This window comes from Salmo trutta, chromosome 21 (genome assembly GCF_901001165.1).
Source record: "Salmo trutta chromosome 21, fSalTru1.1, whole genome shotgun sequence".
Classification (NCBI taxonomy): domain Eukaryota; kingdom Metazoa; phylum Chordata; class Actinopteri; order Salmoniformes; family Salmonidae; genus Salmo; species Salmo trutta.
This window is the reverse complement of record NC_042977.1, coordinates 38,125,095-38,148,321: the sequence shown is the minus strand read 5'-3', so window position 1 is coordinate 38,148,321 and position 23,227 is coordinate 38,125,095. Positions and strand designations below refer to the sequence as shown.

The 23,227-nt window shown below is 42.2% G+C and overlaps 2 protein-coding genes across 8 annotated transcripts in view; both read left to right on the top strand.

Annotated features, from left to right (window-relative positions):
• Window positions 1-20,174, top strand: part of LOC115157370 (rap guanine nucleotide exchange factor 4-like) — a 41,741-nt gene extending 21,567 nt beyond the window's left edge. For 6 of the 7 annotated variants that reach the window (XM_029705562.1, XM_029705560.1, XM_029705563.1 and 3 more), the window contains 20 exons: window positions 6,246-6,306; window positions 6,383-6,459; window positions 6,821-6,967; window positions 7,163-7,343; window positions 8,419-8,497; window positions 8,647-8,797; window positions 8,877-8,974; window positions 9,093-9,117; window positions 9,497-9,572; window positions 9,659-9,805; window positions 9,898-9,995; window positions 13,358-13,483; window positions 13,866-13,942; window positions 14,056-14,157; window positions 14,284-14,374; window positions 14,470-14,520; window positions 14,598-14,685; window positions 18,192-18,256; window positions 18,397-18,451; window positions 19,254-20,174. In XM_029705562.1, the coding sequence (XP_029561422.1) occupies window positions 6,246-6,306; window positions 6,383-6,459; window positions 6,821-6,967; window positions 7,163-7,343; window positions 8,419-8,497; window positions 8,647-8,797; window positions 8,877-8,974; window positions 9,093-9,117; window positions 9,497-9,572; window positions 9,659-9,805; window positions 9,898-9,995; window positions 13,358-13,483; window positions 13,866-13,942; window positions 14,056-14,157; window positions 14,284-14,374; window positions 14,470-14,520; window positions 14,598-14,685; window positions 18,192-18,256; window positions 18,397-18,451; window positions 19,254-19,381 (1,923 nt within the window). In that variant the 3' untranslated portion in view covers window positions 19,382-20,174. The remainder of the gene's footprint in view (window positions 1-6,245; window positions 6,307-6,382; window positions 6,460-6,820; window positions 6,968-7,162; window positions 7,344-8,418; window positions 8,498-8,646; window positions 8,798-8,876; window positions 8,975-9,092; window positions 9,118-9,496; window positions 9,573-9,658; window positions 9,806-9,897; window positions 9,996-13,357; window positions 13,484-13,865; window positions 13,943-14,055; window positions 14,158-14,283; window positions 14,375-14,469; window positions 14,521-14,597; window positions 14,686-18,191; window positions 18,257-18,396; window positions 18,452-19,253) is intronic. The other variant, XM_029705561.1, reaches the window with a different exon arrangement.
• Window positions 20,175-22,228: 2,054 nt separating this feature from the next.
• LOC115157369 (mitogen-activated protein kinase kinase kinase 20-like) overlaps window positions 22,229-23,227 on the top strand; it is a 35,431-nt gene continuing 34,432 nt past the window's right edge. Inside the window, exon 1 of the mRNA XM_029705559.1 lies at window positions 22,229-22,567. Coding sequence (XP_029561419.1) covers window positions 22,409-22,567 — 159 coding nt within the window. The 5' untranslated portion in view covers window positions 22,229-22,408. The remainder of the gene's footprint in view (window positions 22,568-23,227) is intronic.

The window sequence follows — 23,227 nt, the reverse complement described above, 5'->3', positions numbered from 1 at the left end:
CATATATATATATATATATATATATATATATATGAAAAACCCTTGAATGAGTAGGTGTGTCCAAACTTTTCACTGGTACTGTGTGTGCAGTGGGGGAAAAAAGTATTTGATCCCCTGCTGATTTTGTACGTTTGCCCACTTACAAAGAAATGATCAGCCTATAATTGTAATACTAGGTTTATTTGAACAGTGAGAGACAGAATAACAACAACAAAAATCCAGAAAAACGCATGTCAAAAATGTTATAAAATGATTTGCATTTTAATGAGGGAAATAAGTATTTGACCCCTCTGCAAAACATGACTTAGTACTTGGTGGCAAAACCCTTGTTGGCAATCACAGAGGTCAGGCGTTTCTTGTAGTTGGCCACCAGGTTTGCACACATCTCAGGAGGGATTTTGTCCCACTCCTCTTTGCAGATCTTCTCCAAGTCATTAAGGTTTCGAGGCTGACGTTTGGCAACTCGAACCTTCAGCTCCCTCCACATATTTTCTATGGGATTAAAGTCTGGAGACTGGCTAGGCCACCCCAGGACCTTAATGTGCTTCTTCTTGAGCCACTCCTTTGTTGCCTTGGCCGTGTGTTTTGGATCATTGTCATGCTGGAATACCCATCCACAACCATTTTCAATGCCCTGGCTGAGGGAAGGAGGTTCTCACCCAAGATTTGACGGTCCATCGTCCCTTTGATGCGGTGAAGTTGTCCTGTCCCCTTAGCAGAAAAACACCCCCAAAGCATAATGTTTCCACCTCCATGTTTGACGGTGGAGATGGTGTTCTTGGGGTCATAGGCAGCATTCCTCCTCCTCCAAACACGGCGAGTTGAGTTGATGTCAAAGAGCTCCATTTTGGTCTCATCTGACCACAACACTTTCACCAGTTGTCCTCTGAGTCATTCAGATGTTCATTGGCAAACTTCAGACGGGCATGTATATGTATTCTTGAGCAGGGGGACCTTGCGGGCGCTGCAGGATTTCAGTCCTTCACGGCGTAGTGTGTTACCAATTGTTTTCTTGGTGACTATGGTCCCAGCTGCCTTAAGATCATTGACAAGATCCTCCCATGTAGTTCTGGGCTGATTCCTCACCGTTCTCATGATCATTGCAACTCCACGAGGTGAGATCTTGCATGGAGCCCCAGGCCGAGGGATATTGACAGTTCTTTTGTGTTTCTTCCATTTGCGAATAATCACACTAAATGTTGTCACCTTATCACCAAGCTGCTTGGCGATGGTCTTGTAGCCCATTCCAGCCTTGTGTAGGTCTACAATCTTGTCCCTGACATCCTTGGAGAGCTCTTTGGTCTTGGCCATGGTGGAGAGTTTGGAATCTGATTGATTGATTGCTTCTGTGGACAGGTGTCTTTTTTACAGGTAACAATCTGCGGTTAGGAGCACTCCCTTTAAGAGTGTGCTCCTAATCTCAGCTCGTTACCTGTATAACACCTGGGAGCCAGAAATCTTTCTGATTGAGAGGGGGTCAAATACTTATTTCCCTAATTAAAATGGAAATCATTTTATAACATTTCTGACATGCGTTTTTCTGGATATTTTTGTTGTTATTCTGTCTCTCACCGTTCAAATAAACCTACCATTAAAATTATAGACTGATCCTTTCTTTGTCAGTGGTCAAACGTACAAAATCAGCAGGGGATCAAATACTTTTTTCCCCCACTATATATATATATATATATATATATATATATATATATATATATATATATATATATATATATATATATATATATATATATATATATATATATATATATATATATACTGTAAATTCCGGACTATAAGCCACAACTTTTTTCTCACGCTTTGAACCTCGCGGCTTAAACAATGACGCGGCTAATATATGGATTTTTCCTGCTTTCAATTTTTTTTATCTCCAAAAAAACACATTCTGTGACGTGCTCAGTTTTTTGGCGGCATGAAGCTTTCATTAGACCAATGAAATTGCCGGACGGGTTAAGGTCAAACAACTTTTTGGTTTACTGTTTAGATTAAATCGAGCGCTCTCAAACTTCCCATCATTCTGATTACGGTAGTCATTTCGTCACCCTCATCATGGCAAAGACACGGAGAAATGCATATGATGCAGCTTTCAAGTTGAAGGCGATTGATCTGGCTGTTGGAAAAGGAAATAGAGCTGCTGCACGGGAGCTTGGTCTTAATGAGTCGATGATAAGACGTTGGAAACAGCAGCGTGAGGAATTGACTCAGTGCAAAAAGACAACTAAAGCTTACTGCTAATTTTTTATTTTTTGTTACAAGCCGTGTTTCGTTAAAGCCTATTTATTTTTGTTACAAGCCGTGTTTCGTTAAAGCCTATTTATTTTTGTTACAAACCGTGTTTCGTTAAAGCCTGTGTGAAGTTAATTTGTTTCAATGTACCGGTAGGCACCTGCAGCTTAGACATGTGTGGCTTATTTATGTTCAAAATAATCATTTTTTTTTATTCAGTGGGTGCGGCTTATATTCAGGTGCGCTTAATAGTCCGGAAATTACGGTAGTACCCGTGAAAAGTTTGGACACACCTACTCATTCAAGGGTTTTTCTTTATTATTACTATTTTCTACATTGTAGAATAATAGTGAAGACCAATTATGAAATTAAACATATGGAATCATATAGTAACCAAAAAAAAGTGTTAAACAAATCAAAATATATTTTATATTTCAGATTCTTCAAAGTAGCCACCCTTTGCCTGGAATGCATTTCAATTAGCAGGTGTGCCTTGTTAAAAGTTATTTTGTGGAATTTCTTTCCTTCTTAATGCGTTTGAGCCAATCAGTTGTGTCAGAAATTGCAGCCCAAATAAATGCTTCAGAGTTCAAGTAACAGACACATCTCAACATCAACTGTTCAGAGGAGACTACGTTAATCAGGCCTTCATGGTCGAATTGTTGCAAAGAAACCACTACTAAAGGACACCAATAATAAGAAGAGACTTGCCTGGGCCAAAAACATAGGCAATGGACATTAGACCTGTGGAAATCTGTTCTTTGGTCTGATGAGTCCAAATTGGAGATTTTTGGTTCTAACCGCCGTCTTTGTGAGACGCAGAGTAGGTGAACGGATGATCTCCGCATGTGTGGTTCCCACTGTGAAGCATGGAGGAGGTGGTGTGATGGTGCTTTGCTGGTGACACTGTCTGTGATTTATTTAGAATTCAAGGCACACTTAAGAAGCATGGCTACCACAGCATTCTGGAGTGATACGCCATCACATCTGGTTTGCGCTTAGTGGGACTTTCAACAGGACAATGACCCACCACACCTCCAGGCTGTGTAACTGCTATTTGACCAAGGAGAGTGATGAAGTGCTGCATCAGATGGTTTGGGATGAGTTGAACTGCAGAGTGAAGGAAATACAGCCAACAAGTGCTCAGGATATGTGAGAACTCCTTCAAGACTGTTAGAAAAGGATTCCAGGTGAAGCTGGTTGAGAGAATGCCAAGAGTGTGCAAAGCTGTCATCAAGGCAAAGGCTGGTTACTTTCAAGAATCTCAAATAGAAAATATATTTTGATTTGCTTAAAATAGTAAAAATAAAGAAAAAGCCTTGAATGAGTAAGTGTGTCCAAACTTTTGACTGGTACTGTATATATACAGTGCCTTCGGAAAGTATTCAGAACCCTTGGTTGTTTTCAACATTTTGTTAGGTTACAGCCTAATTCTAAAATGTATTAAATAGCTTTTTCCCCCTCACAATTCTAAACACAATACCCCATAATGACAAAGCAAAAACAGGGCTTTGAAATGTTTGCTGATAATATTAAAAATAAAAAACTGATATCACATTTACATAAGTGTTCAGACACTTTACTCAGTACTTTGTTAAAGCACCTTTGGCAGCGAATACAGCCTCGAGTCTTCTTGGGTATGACGCTACAAACGTGGCATACCTGTATTTGGGGAGTTTTTCCCCATTCTTCTCTCCAGATCCGCTCAATCTCTGCCACGTTGGATGGGGAGCATTGCTTCACAGCTATTTTCAGGTTTCTGATGTTAGATCGGGTTCAAGTCCGGACTCTGGCTGGTCCACTCAACGACATTGAGACTTGTCTCGAAGCCACACCTGTGTTGTCTTGGCTGTGTACTTAGGGTCGTTGTCCTGTTGGAAGGTGAACCTTCGACCCAGTCTGAGGTCCTGAGCGCTGTGGAGCAAGTTTTCATCAAGGATCTCTCTGTACTTTGCTCCATTCATCTTTGCCTCAATCTTGACTAATCTCCAAGTCCCTGCCGCTGAAAAACATTCCCACAGCATGATGCTGCCACCACCATGCTTCACCGTAGGGATGGTGCCAGGTTGCCAACAGATGTGACGCTTGGCATTCAGGCCATAGAGTTCAATCTTGGTTTCATCAGACCATATAATCTTGTTTCTCATGGTCTGAGAGTCTTTAGGTGTCTTTTGGCAAACTCCAAGTGGGCTGTCATGTGTCTTTTACTGAGGAGGGGCTTCCGTCTGGCTACTCTACCATAAAGGCCTGATTGGTGTAGTGCTGCAGAGATGGATGTCCTTCTGGAAGGTTCTCCCATCTCCACAGAGAAACTGTGGAGCTCTGTCAGAGTAACCATTGGGTTCTTGGTCACCTCCCTGACCAAGGCCCTTCTCCTCCGATTGCTCAGTTTGGCCTGGCGGCCAGCTCTAGGAAGAGTCTTGGTGGTTTCAAACTTCTTCCATTTTAAGAATGATGGAGGCCACTGTGTTCTTTGGGACCTTCAATGCTGCAGAAATGTTTTTGTAGCCTTCCCCAGACCTGTATCTCGACACAATCCTGTCTCGGAGCTCTACGGACAATTCCTTCGACCTCATGGCTTGGTTTTTGCTTTGACATGCACTGTTACCTGTGGGAAAGACAGGTGTCTTTCCTAATCATGTCCAATCAATTACATTTACCACAGTTGGAATCAAGTTTTAGAAACATCTAAAGGATGATTCATGGAAACAGGATGCACTTGAGCTCAATTTCGAGTCTCATAGCAAAGGGTCTGAATGAGGTATTTCTGTTTTCTATTTTTTCTATGTGCAGAAAAAATAAAAAATAAACTGTTTTCACTTTGTTGTTATTATGGGGTATTGCGTGTAGATTTCTGAGGATATTTTTTTTTACGTAACAAAATGTGGAAAAAGTAAATGGTTCTAAATGGTTCTGTTTCGGGTAGCCTTCCACAAGTTTCCCACAATAAGTTGGGTGAATTTTGGCCCATTCCTCCTGACAGAGCTGGTGTAACTGAGTCAGGTTTGTAGGCCTCCTTGCTCGCACGTGCTTTTTCAGTTCTGCACACACATTTTCTATAGGATTGAGGTCAGGGCTTTGTGATGGCCACTCCAATACCTTGACTTTGTTGTTCTTAACCTCTCTGGGATTTGTGGGACGCTAGCGTCAGTGAAATTGCAGGCGGCAAATTCAAACAACAGAAATCTCATAATTAAAATATATATATATATATATATTTTAATTATGAGATTTCTGTTGTTTGAATTTGCCGCCCTGCAATATATATATATATATTACACTACCGTTCAAAAGTTTGGAGTCACTTAGAAATGTCCTTGTTTTTGAAAGAAAAGCACATTTTTTTGTCTATTTTAAAATGACATCAAATTGATCAGAAATCCAGTGTAGACATTGTTAATGTTGTAAATGACTATTGTAGCTGGAAACGGCTGATTTAAAAAAAATATGGAAAATCTACATATGGGTCATTGAACAAGCATGGGAAACAGTGTTTAAACCCTTTACAATGAAGATCTGTAAAGTTATTTTGATTTTTATGAATTATCTTTGAAAGACAGGGTCCTGAAAAAGTTTCTTTTTTTGCTGAGTTTATATATGATGTTGGACAGGAAAGACTGTAGAACCACCAGGAAATGAGCTTAAAGGGATTTTTAATTGAGGAAATCTGTTCCCAATTATTCCCATGCATAAATAGAGAAGCATACCTGTATGTGATCATATCCCAATGTAATCAATATTTGAAATTATTCAGTTTTAGTCAAATACTACATATTTTTGGGATTCTTACGGTCAATTTTCAGTGTACAATTTATTTATAACTATGTTCCGGCCCCCCAATCATCCGCTCAAGGAACAATCAGCCCACGGCTGAATGGAATTAGGGACCGCTGGTCTAGCAGATCTAGCTGGCTTGTGTGCTTACAGACATTGATGAAATGTTCAGAGGATTTTCGGGTGTTGTTTTGATGTTTGTTTTGCTGTTACCATCTTGCTTGCAGGTGAAGAGGGAGCTGGCGAGTGTTCTCATCTTCGAGTCTCACGCCAAAGCAGGAACCGTGTGTAAGTCCCTATCTCACCATGCTGTTCAGTGTGTGTGTTTTAGGGACACACATTAAGGTGTGCGCTCTCCTTCCAGTGTTTAACCAGGGAGAAGAGGGAACATCCTGGTACATCATCCAGAAGGGCTCTGTCAATGTGGTCATCTACGGCAAGGTATGACGTGTGTGTGTTTATACATTATGTGTATATTATGGGCCTACAGTGGATGTGAAAGTAGCACAAGATGCACAAGAAGACGCTAACTAAAATGATTATGACCAGCATACAACAGCTGGCTTGTATTCCCTAGGGGAACTAGTGCTACAGTTTGGGAAACTCTGGCTTCGCTCATCACAGTGAATGCCTAGCTCAAGGGTCTCAGAATACACACAACACACACACACACACACACACACACAGTTTGATTAGTCACAATCTTCATTCATGCTAGCACTTCTCCAGCTGTCTAATCCATGTGTTTTGACGCGTGCATGCGCGCGTGTGTGTGTGTGTGTGTGTGTGTGCTCCTCTTCAGGGTGTGGTGTGTACCCTGCACGAGGGGGATGACTTTGGGAAGCTGGCGCTGGTGACTGACTCTCCTCGAGCTGCCTCCATCGTCCTCAGAGAAGACAACTGTCACTTCCTCCGAGTGGACAAAGAAGACTTCAACAGGATACTCAGGGTAGAGTTGTATACTGTACTGTTCTGTTACTACATTGTGCAATACTGTACCATACTGTAATTTACTTTACTTAAATGAAATGTACTTTACCTTACCTTACTTCACTGTAATGTCCTGTCATTTACTTAACTTTAATGAAATGTACTTTACCTTACCTTGCTTTAATGTAATGTCCTGTAATTTACTTGACTTTAGGACGTGGAAGCAAATACAGTGCGTTTGAAGGAACATGAGCAGGCTGTTCTGGTCTTGGAGAAGAGTCCCAGAGCCTCCAGTCTGGGAAATATCAGGTACACTGTGTTGTCTGGAACCCCTGAGAAGATCCTTGACCACTTCCTGGAGACTATGAGGATGGATACACACCACTCTGACCCAGGTACACACACACACACACACACACACACACACACACACACACACACACACACACACACACACACACACACACAACCTGGTAGAGATACACTGTGAGTCCCTAGGGTTGAGGGCCTGGGACCGGTTGCATAAAACATCTTAAGTCAATTTTCCCCTTATCTTTTCCCTTAAAGTTTCCTTAACTTTAAGTAAGTTGCACAAAACATTTTGGGGCAAATGTCCCCCTTAAATTAAGTGAAAAATGTAAGGGTGCCTATGAGGTCCCTTAAGTGCTTCATTCAGTATGGATGTCAATGAAAACATCATTTGTGGCTGAATGTTGCTTTCCTTTCCCCTGGTTTCAAAAGGAAAGCATCCACCAACAAGCTAGCTAGCTACTTAGCTAAACAATGAAAGGTGCACAATCCATGTCTACAAAGCCAACTGGCTAGCAAGCTACCTACTCTGCAAGCTACCTACTCTGTAAGCTAGCTACTCTGTAAGCTAGCTACTCTGTAAGCTAGCTACTCTGTAAGCTACCTACTCTACAAGCTACCTACTCTGCAAGCTACCTACTCTGTAAGCTAGCTACTCTGCAAGCTACCTACACTGTAAGCTACCTACACTGTAAGCTACCTACACTGTAAGCTAGCTTGAAGTACTAGAAAGTAATAGAAACAAGGTGAGAAAAAAGTAACTCAAAGAAAAGTGTTTTATTATATTCTGAATCAATTTATTTCTCTAGTCTTGAATGTAGAAGTTCTATTTTGAGATCTCCAAATAAATGTGATCTCTTTGATGAGATATTCATTCAGTGAATCAGGTCTTCTCCATGGTAACCAGAGACTCTTTCTGCCGTACATGCCTTCAAACTACCGCAAAATGCTTAAAGTATGCCCTTGAGGGGCCCTTAAATCATTTCCTTAGATAAGGGGAAATGATTCCTTAATGTAAACCCTTAAAGGAAACACCTAACATGGTTTTTACAACCGGGCCCTGCTACTATATGGGATTGGATGATGGGTCGGTCGATATGTATGAGTATCTGTTTTCTAATATTATTCTCTTTCTTCCACTCTTTTTCTCCCTCCTCTCAGACCCTGGGGTAGATGACTTTGTCCTCATGCACTGTGTCTTCATGCCTAACAGCCAGTTCTGCCAGCTACTCATGGCACAATATCCTTTTTCTCCTTCCCACTCTGTCCTCTTGTTTTCTCCCCATCCTTCTTTCTCTCCCTTCACTTTCTCTTCTTGAAGTTCAGTATGTTACATATAGGTGACAGTTATGTTATAGTTGTGTGTTATATCTTTAACCCCGTGTGTACCTACCATGCGGTGGCTCCCCCGGGCTCGGAGCAGGAGAGGTTGGAGTACGCTGTGACCTGTAAGAGACGAGTCCTCAATCTGGCCCTGCGCTGGGCTGCAGTACACACACACCACTTACAGGAGGAGCCAGCAGCACTCATATTCCTGGAGGTACACACACACACACGCAACACACACACACTCGTACACACCTGAGGAGTTGTCTGAGTCTGTGTGTTTCTCTCTGTAGGAGCTGTATGGGAGTGTGTCCAGTGTGTCCAATGACTCACGGATCCTCAGAGCTCTGAAAGACTTTGTACCTGACTTGGAGAAGGTCGTCAAACTACAGTATGTAAAACTGACCTCTAACCTCCACGGTGACCTTAACCCCATAATCCTGATCCTCAAACCATTATAAAGACATGCATTATTAACATACACTTGTTCTCTTGTTTCTATTCTTCAGTTCAGAAGAGGCCAAAGTGAAAAAGGTGAGTGTGGCATGGTGAATGTGTCTGTTAAGGTGTGTGTTGTTAATCATCTCTGATGTTGTGTGTTGTTGATCATCTCTGATGTTGTGTGTGTTGTTGATCATCTCTGATGTTGTGTGGTCTGTCAAGGTGTGTGTTGATCATCTCTGATGTTGTGTGGTCTGTCAAGGTGTGTGTTGTTGATCATCTCTGATGTTGTGTGGTCTGTCAAGGTGTGTGTTGTTGATCATCTCTGATGTTGTGTGGTCTGTCAAGGTGTGTGTTGATCATCTCTGATGTTGTGTGGTCTGTCAAGGTGTGTGTTGATCATCTCTGATGTTGTGTGGTCTGTCAAGGTGTGTGTTGATGATAATCTCTGATGTTGTGTGGTCTGTCTCAGCAGAAGGTCCTTACACAGTTCAGCAATAGAGACGAGAAACTAGTGAAGACACAACCCATCAGGAACTGTGATGACAGTCAGTGTGTTTATGTGACGTTAAAATAATGTCTTTTCCTACACTTTTTCTTTAATCACAAGCCTCTTAAAAACGTGTGTGTGTAGTCCTGTTGAAGGTGTACTGCAGTGACCACACCTACACCACCATCCGGGTTGCCGTAGCGGCCACAGGGAGTGAGGTGACCAGCGCTGTGGCCTACAAACTTGCCTCAAACGACGACCTGCTATTGGTCCACCTCAGCTCCGCAGGCGGTGAGGAGCCAATCATATCTCACTTCATTTGCGTAGCATTTATTGTTGTCATTTTATTTTCCTCTGTGTGTGTGTGTGTTCTCCTGTCACAGAGAAGCAGATGCTGAAGCCCAATGATGTGTCAGTATTCTCCTCTCTGAGCATCAATGGGCGTATGTTCGCCTGTCCCCGGGACCAGCTCAATGCTCTGGTGAGAGAGAATGAGGAATAGAAATGGGTCAATAGAGTGGCCTTTGAGACAGATCAGTGAGTATGTTTACATGCACACTAATAATTCCATATTAAACAGATTATTTCAGTCGGCCGAGTTTTATTTATGTCAGCTTTTATTTCTTTCATCACATTCCCAGTGGGTCAGAAGTTTACATACACTCAATTAGTATTTGGTAGCATTGCTGATAAATTGTTTAACTTGGGTCAAATGTTTCGGGTAGCCTTCCACAAGCTTCCCACAATAAGTTGGGTGAATTTTGGCCCATTCCTCCTGACAGAGCTGGTGTAACTGAGTCAGGTTTGTAGGCCTCCTTGCTCGCACGTGCTTTTTTAAGTTCTGCACACACATTTTCTATAGGATTGAGGTCAGGGCTTTGTGATGGCCACTCCAATACCTTGACTGTTGTTCTTAACCTCTCTGGGATTTGTGGGATGCTAGCGTCAGTGAAATTGCAGGCGGCAAATTTAAACAACAGAAATCTCATAATTAAAATTCCTCAAACATACAAGTATTATACACCATTTTAAAGATAAAAGTCTTGTTAATCCAACCACAGTGTCCGATTTCAAAAAGGCTTTACGGCGAAAGCACACCATGCGATTATCTGAGGACAGCACCCCATCAAACAAACACAGACAATCATATTTCATCCTGCCAGGCGCGACACAAAACTCAGAAATAACGATATAATTCATGCCTTACCTTTGAAGATCTTCTTTTGTTGGCACTCCAATATGTCCCATAAACATCACAAATGGTCCTTTTGTTCGATTAATTCCGTCGTTATATCTCCAAAATGTCAATTTATTTGGCGCGTTTGATCCAGAAAAACACTGGTTCCAACTCGCGCAGCATGACTACAAAATATCTCATAAGTTACCTGTAATCTTCATTTCAAACAACTTTCCTAATACAACCTTAGGTATTTATTTACGTAAACAATCGATCAAAATTAAGACGGGATAAACTGCGTTCAATCCTGGAGGAAAACAAAATGGAGCGTGCTTTCAGGTCACGCGCCTCAACCACAACAGTACACTTCACTCGACCATCGTTCTGACAGGGCTACTTCTTCATTACACAAAGGAAAAACATCAACCAATTTCTAAAGACTGTTGACATCCAGTGGAAGCGATAGGAACTGCAAGCAAGTGCAGTTTTTGAAAAGAGAGTGATAATTCCTGGTTGGTTTGTCCTCGGGGTTTCGCCTGCCAAATAAGTTATGTTATACTCACAGACATCATTCAAACAGTTTTAGAAACTTCAGAGTTTCTACTAATAATATCTATATAATAGTTGCAGGCAGTTTACTCTGGGCAAGCTTTTCATCCGGACGTGAAAATACCGCCCCCTATCCCAGAGAGGTTAAGCCATTTTTCCACAACTTTGGAAGTATGCTTGGGGTCAATGTCCATTTGGAAGACCCATTTGCGACCAAGCTTTAACTTCCTGACTGATGTCTTGAGATGTTGCTTCAATATAGCCACATCATTTTACCTCCCTCATGATGCCATCTATTTTGTGAAGTGCACCAGTCCCTCCTGCAGCAAAGCACCCCCACAACATGATGCTGCCACCCCCGTGCTTCACTGTTGGGATGGTGTTCTTCGGCTTGCAAGCATCCCCTTTTTCCTCCAAACATAACGATGGTCATTATGGCCAAACAGTTATGTTTTTGTTTCAACAGACCAGAGGACATTTCTCCAAAAGTATGATTTTTGTCCCCATGTGCAGTTACAAACCTTAGTCTGGCTTTATTATGGTGGTTTTTGAGCAGTGGCTTCTTCCTTGCTGAGTGGCCTTTCAGATTATGTCGACATAGGACTCGTTATAGTGTGGATGTAGATACTTTTGTACGTGTTTCCTCCAGCATCTTCACAAGGTCCTTTGCTGTTGTTTTGGGATTGATTTTCACTTTTCGCACCAACGTACGTTAATCTCTAGGAGACAGAACACGTCTCCTTCCTGAGCGGTATGACGGTTGCGTGGTCCCATGGTGTTTAAACTTGCGTACTATTGTTTGTACAGATGAACATGGTACCTTCAGGTGCTTGTAAATTGTTCCCAAGGATGAACCAGACTTGTGGAGGTCTACAACTTCTTTCTGAGGTCTTGGCTGATTTCTTTTGGATTTTCCCATGATATCAAGCAAAGAGGCACTGAGTTTGAAGGTAGGCCTTGAAATACATCCACAGGTACACCTCCAATTGACTCAAATGATGTCATTAGCATATCAGAAGCTTCTAAAGCCATGACATCATTTTCTGGAATTTTCCAAGCTGTTTAAAGGCACAGTCAACTTAGTGTATGTAAACTTCTGACCCACTGGATTTGTGATACAGTGAATTATAAGTGAAATAATCTGTCTGTAAACTATTGTTGGAAAAATTACTTGTCATGCACAAAGTACATGTCCTAACCGACTTGCCAAAACTATAGTTGTGGAGTGGTTGAAAAACAAGTTTTAATGACTCCAACCTAAGTGTATGTAAACTTCCGACTTCAACTGTGTTATTCAGAGTAAACACTGTAAGGACACTATTAAAGGTAAAACCAAGTTTATTCTTCCCAGAGGGTCAATACAGCTGCATTGGACAAAGACATATTCACACAAGCACTGATATTTAACCCTTTCCCCTATGCTGAATCTCCTCCTACACATCTGAACAAACATTGTATCTTTATTGCTATGCAGGAAACTTAGTGTTATGGGCCATACATTTTTCTTTCTCCCTTAACGTGACCTGACCTCCACCCCCTTCATCACTAATCCATGGCTCTCTCCACTTATCAATGCCTGCCACATGTGATCGCTTTCCCTACACTCAGTACATTCCAAGCTTAACCATTAGGTTCTGGTGTAGCCCCTCGGCTATGACACCCCTCAGGTCTCTATTACAACTAATGATTAATAACATTTAAAGTTCAGAAATCATACGTCGATGAAAACGCCTGGTTTTCTGACCTATCTTTTTAAATTATTAGGACATGTAAACGGGTGTGTCTGGTCTGCGCATGTGCCAGCACCGGTAGCGCAAGCCTCCCTCATTTTGAGCGGGTCAACTGAGCTCGTATGCATCTTAGAAATTGTTTTCCTATGCAAACTTTATATTTCCAAACTTAGAATCAAATAGGCAAAAATAGCGCTGTGGTAGAACAATTAGTTTGATTGGTGATTTTCTGCATGTTTTCATGGTAACAGGATTATTAGGGAAATCGTTTTAAACAATCTATTATATTAATACAATTATTGTGCATAGTTAGATTATTGTGTGCAGGTAACCGTAATCATAGAGATGTGTAGACATTAACCCACTGTGAGTGTGTGTGTGTGTTAGACCCCTCTCCCAGACCAGGAGGGGCCCTCAGCTGGGTCCATGTCCAGTTTTGAGCTGATGAGTTCTAAAGACCTGGCCTATCAGATGACTCTGTACGACTGGGAACTCTTCAGCTGTGTTCACGAGGTACACACACATACACACACACCCTGGCTAATATGACAAACACGCTGTCTATTTCTCTCAGTACACCTGAATCCTATAGTACATCAATTATGTCTTAATTTGACCAGTTTCTCACAGCAGGAAAATAATCCTGCAGCAAAAGGAAATGTTAATTATTATGTGTGTGATAATTAATGGACATTTTTGTAGGGGTTGATACATTTTTATTTAGGATAAATCAAGTCTGATATTTTAAAGTGGAAATTGCTAACTTTAGAAGCCTTTTTAAACCTTGAATACACAACCATTTGAATGTCCTATGCGCAGGGAAATTCTCTGCGACAACAGAGTGATCAAATTAAGATCCTACACCTGTAGGTTTTCTTTGTCTTTCCTGTTGTAGCATGAGTTGTTGTACCACACGTTTGGCCGTCAGAGCTTCAGGAGAACCACAGCCAACCTGGACCTGTTCCTACGCAGGTTTGATTATAATCAAACATTAATAATTTCTAAATAACTTCTATGACGTTGTTCAGGTTGATGGAACATGTTACAGTATGCTATGACTGTCATGTGTGTGATTGTGTGGTCAGGTTCAACCAGGTAGAGCTGTGGGTGGTGACGGAGGTGTGTCTGTGTGGTCAGCTTAGCAAACGGGTTCAGCTGCTCAAGAAGTTCATCAAAATTGCTGCTCAGTGAGTCTTGTGCACTCAAACAATAAAACACCCACTCATTCTGTAGATACTCATGCTTATAGATTATTGATGGCACTGAAATGCTTCTTCACAATCTCATTGTATTGGTGGTGTTGCTTTCTCCAGCTGTCGGGAGTTTAAGAACCTGAACTCGTTCTTTGCCATCATCATGGGTATGAGCAACCCTGCAGTCAGCCGACTCACCCAGACCTGGGAGGTGACAACTACTATACTGTTAAACTAAACTGCAGTTTTTCTGTTAATCCATCAAAAAACGGAAGCCCCTGAACCTCTCTCTCTTTCTGTTGGCAGAAACTCCCTAGCAAGTTCAAGAAGTTCTATGCTGAGTTTGAGAGCATGATGGTGAGTTGCTCTTCAAAGACTACTAAATTAACAATACAGTTGTTGACCTTTGAACTGTGATGTGTGTGTATTCCAAGGACCCGTCCAGGAACCACCGGGCATACCGGCTGACCGTCACCAAAATAGAGCCGCCAATCATCCCCTTCATGCCCCTCCTCCTCAAAGGTAAGCCCAAGCTCGGTCGCATTCAGTAGGTATGCAACAGGAAACGTTTTCAAATCAAATTGTATGAGTCACATGCGTCGAATACAACAGGTAACAACCTTACAGTGAAATGCTTACTTACGAGCCCCTAACCAACAATGCAGTTTAAAAAAATATGGATAAGAAATAAAAAGTATATAAACAATTAAAGAGCAGCAGTAAAATAACAATAGCGATACTATATACAGGGGGTACCGGTACAGAGTCAATGTGCGGGGGCACTGGTTAGTTGAAGTAATATGTACATGTAGGTAGAGCTATTAAAGTGACTATGCATAGATGATAAGAACTGAGAGTAGCAGTGGTGTAAAAGAGGGGGGGGGGGGGGGGGGGTGGCAATGCAAATAGTCTGGTTAGCCATTTGATTAGCTGTTCAGGACTCTTATGGCTTGGGGGTAGAAGCTGTTTAGAAGCCTCTTGGACCTAGACTTGGCGCTCCGGTACCCTTTGCTGTGCGGTAGCAGAGAGAACAGTCTATGACTAGGGTGGCTGTTTTCAAACTAAGATAAGGTAGTTTATAGTATGTCCTCTGTTTTAACTGGGGACGTTTGCGTCCCACCCTAGTCAACAGCCAGTGGAATCGCGTGGCGCGAAATACAAATACCTCAAAAATGCTATAACTTCAATTTCTCAAACATATGACTAATTTACACCATTTTAAAGATAAGACTGTCGTTAATCTAACCACGTTGTCCGATTTCAAAAAGGCTTTACAGCGAAAGCAAAACATTAGATTATGTCAGGAGAGTACCCTGCCAAAAATAATCACACAGCCATTTTCAAAGCAAGCATATATGTCACAAAAACCAAAACCACAGCTAAATGCAGCACTAACCTTTGATGATCTTCATCAGATGACACTCCTAGGACATTATGTTACACAATACATGCATGTTTTGTTCAATCAAGTTCATATTTATATAAAAAAACAGCTTTTTACATTAGCATGTGATGTTCAGAACTAGCATACCAACCGAAAACTTCCAGTGAATTTACTAAATTACTCATGATAAACGTTGACAAAATACATAACAATTATTTTAAGAATTATAGATACAGAACTCCTTTATGCAAACGCTATGTCAGATTTTAACTTGTCTGGGAATGTGGGACGCAAGCGTCCCACCCCTGGTACACCCTATCAACAGCAGGTGAAATATCAAGGGCGCCAAATTTGAAAACAATTAAATGTCAAAATTCAAATTTCTCAAAAATACCATTATCTTACACCCTTTGAAAGATAAACATCTCCTTAATCTAACCACGTTGTCCGATTTCAAAAAGGCTTTACGGCGAAAGCATAAAGGTAGATTATGTTAGGACAGTACATTGAAAATAGCTGTGTGTAATGTTTTGTCAATGCAAAGACAGGTGTCACCAAAAGCAGAAAACCAGCTAAAATTATGCACTAACCTTTGACAATCTTCATCAGATGACACTCCTAGGACATTATGTTAGACAATACATGCATTTTTTGTTCTATCAAGTTCATATTTATATCCAAAAACAGCGTTTTACTATGGCGTTGATGTTGAGGAAATATTTTCCCTCCAATACCGGCAGTCAATCAGAACAACAAATTAAATAATTACTATTCGAAAACATTGGTAAAATATTATATTGTCATTCAAAGAATTATAGATTTACATCTCTTGAACGCAACCGCATTGCCAGATTTAAAAATAACTTCACTGGGAAATCACACTTTGCAATAATCTGAGTACTGCGCCCAGAAAAATAGGCTTTGCGATACAGACTAAGCGCCATGTTAGAGAGATCTAAAATCATAAATACTATGTAAATAATCCCTCACCTTTGATTATCTTCATCAGAAGGCACTTCCAGGAGTCCCAGGTCCATAACAAATGTAGTTTTGTTCGAAAAAGCTCATAATTTATGTCCAAAAAGCTCCGTGTTGTTAGCTCGTCCTGTAGGCTACTCAAAAACATGAACGACGCCCGCCGGACTTGTCTTCATCAAAGAGGGAAAATAAATATTTACGTTCGTTCAAACATGTCAAACGTTGTATAGCATAAATCATTAGGGCCTTTTTCAATCAGAACTTCAATAATATTCAAGGCGGACGATTGCATTCTCTTTTAAAACGTATTGGAACGAGAGTACCCAAACATGCACTCGCGCGCCAGAGTCGTATCGGCCATCCGCTTATGACCAACGTTCCAAGTCTCTTGTTCGGTCAGTTTTCACAGTAGAAGACTCAAACCACTTTGTAAAGACTGGTGACATCTAGTGGATGGCGTAGGAAGTGCTCAATGATTAATACGTCCCTGTGTGTTTCAATGGCATAGGCTTAAAAGTAATTCAACACATCAGGTATCCACTTCCTGTCAGAATTTGTCTCAGGGTTTTGACTGCCATATGAGTTCTGTTATACTTACAGACACCATTCAAACAGTTTTAGAAAATTCTGAGTGTTTTCTATCCAAATCTGTTAATAATATGCATATCCTAGCTTCTGAATTGGTGTAGGCGGCAGTTAAAAATGGGCACATATTTTTTTCAAAATTCTCAATACTGCCCCCTATCCCCAACAGGTTTTAAAATAGCTTTTCGGCGAAAGCACATTTTGCAATATTCTGAGTACATAGCTCGGCCATCACAGGCTAGCTAATTTGACACCCACCAAGTTTGGGACAACCTAAACTCAGAATTACTATTATAAAAATTGGATTACCTTTGCTGTTCTTGGTCAGAATGCACTCCCAGGACTTCTACTTCAACAACAAATGTTGTTTTGCTTCCAAATAATCCATAGTTATATCCAAATACCTCCGTTTTGTTCGTGCGTTCAGGTCACTATCCGAAGGGTAACGCGCGAGTGCATTTCGTGACAAAAAAATGTCTAAATATTCCATTACCGTACTTAGAAGCATGTCAAACGCTGTTTAAAATACATTTTTATGCTATTTTTCTCATAAAATAGCGATAATATTCCAACCGGACAACGTTGTATTCATTCAAAGACTGAAAGAAAAAAAATTGAGAAGTCTCGTGAACGCGCATCTCAGTCTCACTGTCCCCAGGCAGGCCACTTACAAACTCTGCTGCTGTACTTTGCCCAGAGACAGGAGACACGTCATTCCGCTTTCTGAATGCTTTAGAGAGCCAATGGAAGCCTTAGAAAGTGTCACGTAACAGCACAGATGCTGTATTTTTGATAGAGATGCAACAGAAGGACAACAAATTGTCAGACAGGGCACTTCCTGCATGGAATCTTCTCAGGTTTTGGCCTGCCATATGAGTTCTGTTATACTCACAGACACCATTCAAACAGTTTTAGAAACTTAGAGTGTTTTCTATCCAAATCTCCTAATTATATGCATATTCTCGTTTCTGGGCAAGAGTAGTAACCAGTTTAAATCGGGTACGTTTTTTATCCGGCCGTGAAAATACTGCCCTCTAGCTCCAACAGGAGCTCTAAACTGCTTTTTCGATTCTGTTCCCAGACATGACGTTTAGTCACGAGGGCAAGAAGACATTCATAGACAACATGGTCAACTTTGAGAAGATGGTGAGTATACACAGGTGTTCATAAGATGCTCATAAACTGTTCATGCCACCTACATGTATGTTGTAGTATCCACAATCTTCATAGAACATTAATACAACTTCTGTATGATATGTGACACTGCTTGTTGTTGGGTTTTCCAGCGGGTGATCGCAAACACCATCCGGGCGGTGAGACACTGCAGGAGTCAGCCGTTCAGTAAGTCTCGGATTATGTCTAGTGGTCCTTTCAGCTGAACCCATAACAATAGGCATTAACAATGTATACAGTTAGGTCCATAAATATTTGGACATTGATAAAGTTATTATCATTTTGGCTCTGTACGCCACTACAATATATTTGAAAGGAAACTCTTTCAGCTTTAATTTGAGGGTATTTTCGTCCAAATTGGGTGAACGGTGTACAGCACTTTTTATATGTGGTCCCCCCAATTGTAGGGGCTCAAAAGTAATTGGACAAACTAACATAATCATAAGTTAAATTGTGAGTTTTAATACTTGGTTGTAAATCCTTTGCAGATGAAAAAACATGAGCTGGTGGCCATGGAACAGCTGAGCAGCCAATTGTCCAATTACTTAAAAAGGGAGGGACCACATATAAAAAGTGCTGTAATTCCTACACTGTTCACCCCATTTGGGATGTAAATACCCTAAAATAAAAGCTGAAAGTCTGTTTCCTTTCAAATCCATTGTAGTGGCGTACAGAGCCAAAATAATAATAACTTGGTCAATGTCCAAATACTTGTCTGGACCTGTCTGTCTGTCTCTATCACACTCTCTCTCTGTGTGTGTCTCTCTCTCTCGCTTTGTGTGTCTCTCTCTCTCTCTCTCTCTCTCTCTCTCTCTCTCTCTCTCTCTCTCTCTCTCTCTCTCTCTCTCTCTCTCTCTCTCTCTCTCTCTCTCTCTCTCTCTCTCTCTCTCTCTCTCTCTCTCTCTCTCTGTGTCACTCTCACACTTTATCTCTCTCTCTGTGTGTCACTCTCACACTTTATCTCTCTCAGACCCTGAGGTGTGTCAGCCCAATAAGAACCATGCTGAGGTGAGAGGTTATGTCAGGAAGCTGTGTGTGATTGACAAACAACGGACCCTGACAACACTCTCCTATAAGCTAGAGCCCTGCAGGACCTGAGCCTGCCCATCATGCAGTTGTTACCCTCTATGACATCATACAGAACCCTCAGCCTCTGTGTAAGATCAAGTCACCTTCATTGCTATGACATCAAATGGCCTCATTGTGCCTCTGTGACATCATATGGAACAGTCAGATGTCTATGAATTTTTAGCCCACTAAGACATCTTACTGAACCCTTAGCCTTCTATGACATCACACAGAATCATCAGCCCTCTGTGAAATCATACAGAACACTTTGCCCTCTGTGACATCATAGTGAACCCTCAGCTCCTCTGTGACATCACATAGAAGAGAGATGATTTAGAGATAAGAGACTCTTGATTTCTCTGTTACATGTAAGGTTACTCTAAATGTAGATAGAAAAAAGTATTTAAAAAGTAACTGAAAAAAGTTACAACTAGAGGTTTTACGTCTTATTTACAGATGATCATGTCCCTTACTTTGAGCAGATGTAAAACATATGAAAAAGTATAATGTTACAAATACCAAGATCTTTACATAAAGTATTATAGAGAAACAAAACCTCTAGCTTTGTTACGCCAGTGTTCTGAAAACTGTCCTCAAGTTCTTGTTAATTTTTGCAGTAAAGCACAAATCATGTTGCGTATTGTTATTCAATTAAAATCAGTCATCTTTCTCAGTTGTGTTTTCTTCATGTAGTTTTTGTAAATGTGGGTACTGTATATTTAACTTGTCCTAGAATTTCTTTTACCTCATCATGATGTCAGTGGGTTGAGAGCGTATAGTCTGTCTGAACTGTAAATAAAAATATCTAATATAATAATCAAAACATCGGATTCTGGTGGTTATTGCTGATTTGGTCACTGTTTTTGTCCCTGATAGTGATGTCACCCGGTCTGTCCCCTGTTGATTATGTCATCACGGTCATTCCTGGATTGGTCCATATAGATAGATAGAGGACTCAAAAGCCTGTGTTATCATGGGCAGCGCCATTGAGAACTTTCACCAGTCAACTGGGTGGGACCTCCTATGGGTTAAGGAAGGATCACATAATTCCATCCAGGTCATCAGGAGGGATCCCCCCTTAAAAGATTTAGATGCACTATTGTAAAGTGGTTGTTCCACTGGATATCATAAGGTGAATGCACCAATTTGTAAGTCGCTCTGGATAAGAGCGTCTGCTAAATGACTTAAATGTAATGTAAATGTTAATTATACTTGTGAGGAAACATTCCATATCTCCAGGTGGCAGTAAATCTCCAACCTTGCTTTGTGAAGAAAAAAATTATAATCTACAGGTGGCAGTATGCCTCATTTCTGTTTGTTTGCCAACTCGAAGTAGTAGTAGAAAATGTACTACTTAAAAATGGAGACGGTCTCAATGGCGCTGCCCGTGCTCTCACAGACACCATGATGGGACAGATACAATGTTGTTTATTCTAACTATCTCTATGGGTTTGTCATGTCACCATGGTCATTCCAGACTGGTGATGTCACTGCCTCCTTGTTCCTGGTGTGTGTGGTGAGGTTTTAGTCGCTGAGTGAGTGAGAGACGGGTTTGAGTGTCAAACTAGAGTAGACTCATTGTCTAGCCCTGTCTCTGACCTGTGTGTGTGTGTGTGTGTGTGTGTGTGTGTGTGGGGGGGGGGGGGGGGGGGGTTCTATAGAAGCAACAAACCCATGCGTGAATGCTCTGGATGTCAGCAGCCATATTTGAAGGGACAGGTCACATACAGAATAAACACCACATACACTGACCTGGAAAGGGGATAACAGGCAGGGAGCAGAATGTGATTAACAAACACACACACTTACACACTCCAGCTCTTTCTCTCTCTCTCTCTGTGTTTCTGCTCTCTTTCTCTGTCTGCTCTCTTTCTTTGTCTGCTCTCTCTGTCTGCTCTCTCTATCTGCTCTTCCGCTGTCTGCTCTCCCTCTGTCTGCGCTCTCTGTCTCTCTCTCTCTGTCTGCGCTCTCTGTCTCTGTCTGTTCTATCTCTGTGTCTGTTCTCTCTCTGTGTCTGTTCTCTCTCTCTGCTCTCTCTCTCTCTGTCTGCGCTCTCTGTCTCTGTCTGTTCTATCTCTGTGTCTGTTCTCTCTCTGTGTCTGTTCTCTCTCTCTCTGTCTGCTCTCTCTCTCTCTGTCTGCGCTCTCTGTCTCTGTCTGTTCTATCTCTGTGTCTGTTCTCTCTCTGTGTCTGTTCTCTCTCTCTGTGTCTGCTCTCTCTCTCTCTGTCTGCTCTCTCTCTCTCTGTCTGCGCTCTCTGTCTCTGTCTGTTCTATCTCTGTGTCTGTTGTCTCTCTGTGTCTGCTCTCTCTCTCTGTCGCTGTGTCTGTTCTCTCTCTGTGTCTGTTCTCTCTCTGTGTCTGTTCTCTCTCTGTGTCTGTTCTCTCTCTCTTTGTCTGTTCTCTTTCTCTCTCTGTCTGCTCTCTCTCGCTGTGTCTGTTCTCTCTCTGTGTCTGTGTCTGTTCTCTCTCTGTGTCTGTTCTCTTTCTCTCTCTGTCTGCTCTCTTTCTCTGTCTGCTCTCTCTCTCTCCGTGTCTGCTCTCTTTCTCTATCTGCTCTCTTTCTCTCTCTGTCTGCTCTCTCTCTTTCTGTCTGCTCGCTCTCTCTCTCTCTCTCTCTCTCTCTCTCTCTCTCTCTCTCTCTCTCTCTCTCTCTGTGTCTGCTCTCTTTCTCTGTCTGCTCTCTCTCTCTCTCTCTCTCTCTCTCTCTCTCTCTGTGTCTGCTCTCTTTCTCTGTCTGCTCTCTTTCTCTCTCTCTTTCTGTCTGCTCTCTTTCTCTGTCTGCTCTCTTTCTCTCTCTGTCTGCTCTCTCTCGTTCTCTGCTCTCTGCGTTCTCTCTCACTCTCTCTCTGCTCTCTTTCTCTCTCTCTGTCTGCTCTCTCTCGTTCTCTTGCTCTCTCACTCTGAGTCCATTCTGCTATCGGGTGTGTGTGATTAAACTTTCTCTCCCTCTCTCAGACCCTTTCCCTCTCTCTCTCTGTTCCCTCTCTCTGTCTGTTCCCTCCCCTCTCAGATTGCTCTGTTTACTCAGAGCGGCTGTCGTCGAGTGCGTGTCAGCCATGTCGTCTCTGGGTGCCTCGTTTGTCCAGATAAAACATGAGGACCTGCGGTTCTATGAGAACTGTGGAGGGGGCAGCTTTGGGACTGTGTACCGAGCTCACTGGATATCTCAGGATAAAGAGGTCGCTGTGAAGAAACTACTCAAGATTGAGACTGAGGTAGGAGAGACACACTTCCCTCTCCTGTTCCCTGTTCCCTCTCCTGTTCCCTCTCCTGTTCCCTCTCCTGTTCCCTGTTCCCTCTCCTGTTCCCTCTCCTGTTCCCTCTCCTGTTCCCTCTCCTGTTCCTTCTCCTGTTCCCTCTCCTGTTCCCTCTCCTGTTCCCTCTCCTGTTCCCTTTTCCCTCTCCTGTTCCCTCTCCTGTTCCCTCTCCTGTTCCCTCTCCTGTTCCCTGTTCCCTCTCCTGTTCCCTCTCCTGTTCCCTCTCCTGTTCCTTCTCCTGTTCCCTCTCCTGTTCCCTCTCCTGTTCCCTCTCCTGTTCCCTCTCCTGTTCCCTCTCCTGTTCCCTCTCCTGTTCCTTCTCCTGTTCCCTCTCCTGTTCCCTGTTCCCTCTCCTGTTCCCTCTCCTGTTCCCTCTCCTGTTCCCTTCCCTCTCCTGTTCCCTCTCCTGTTCCCTCTCCTGTTTCCTCTCCTGTTCCCTCGCCTGTTCCCTCTCCTGTTCCCTCTCCTGTTCCCTTCCCTCTCCTGTTCTCTCGCCTGTTCCCTCTCCTGTTCCTTCTCCTGTTCCCTCTCCTGTTCCCTCTCCTGTTCCCTCTCCTGTTCCCTCTCCTGTTCCCGTCCCTCTCCTGTTCTCTCGCCTGTTCCCTCTCCTGTTCCCTT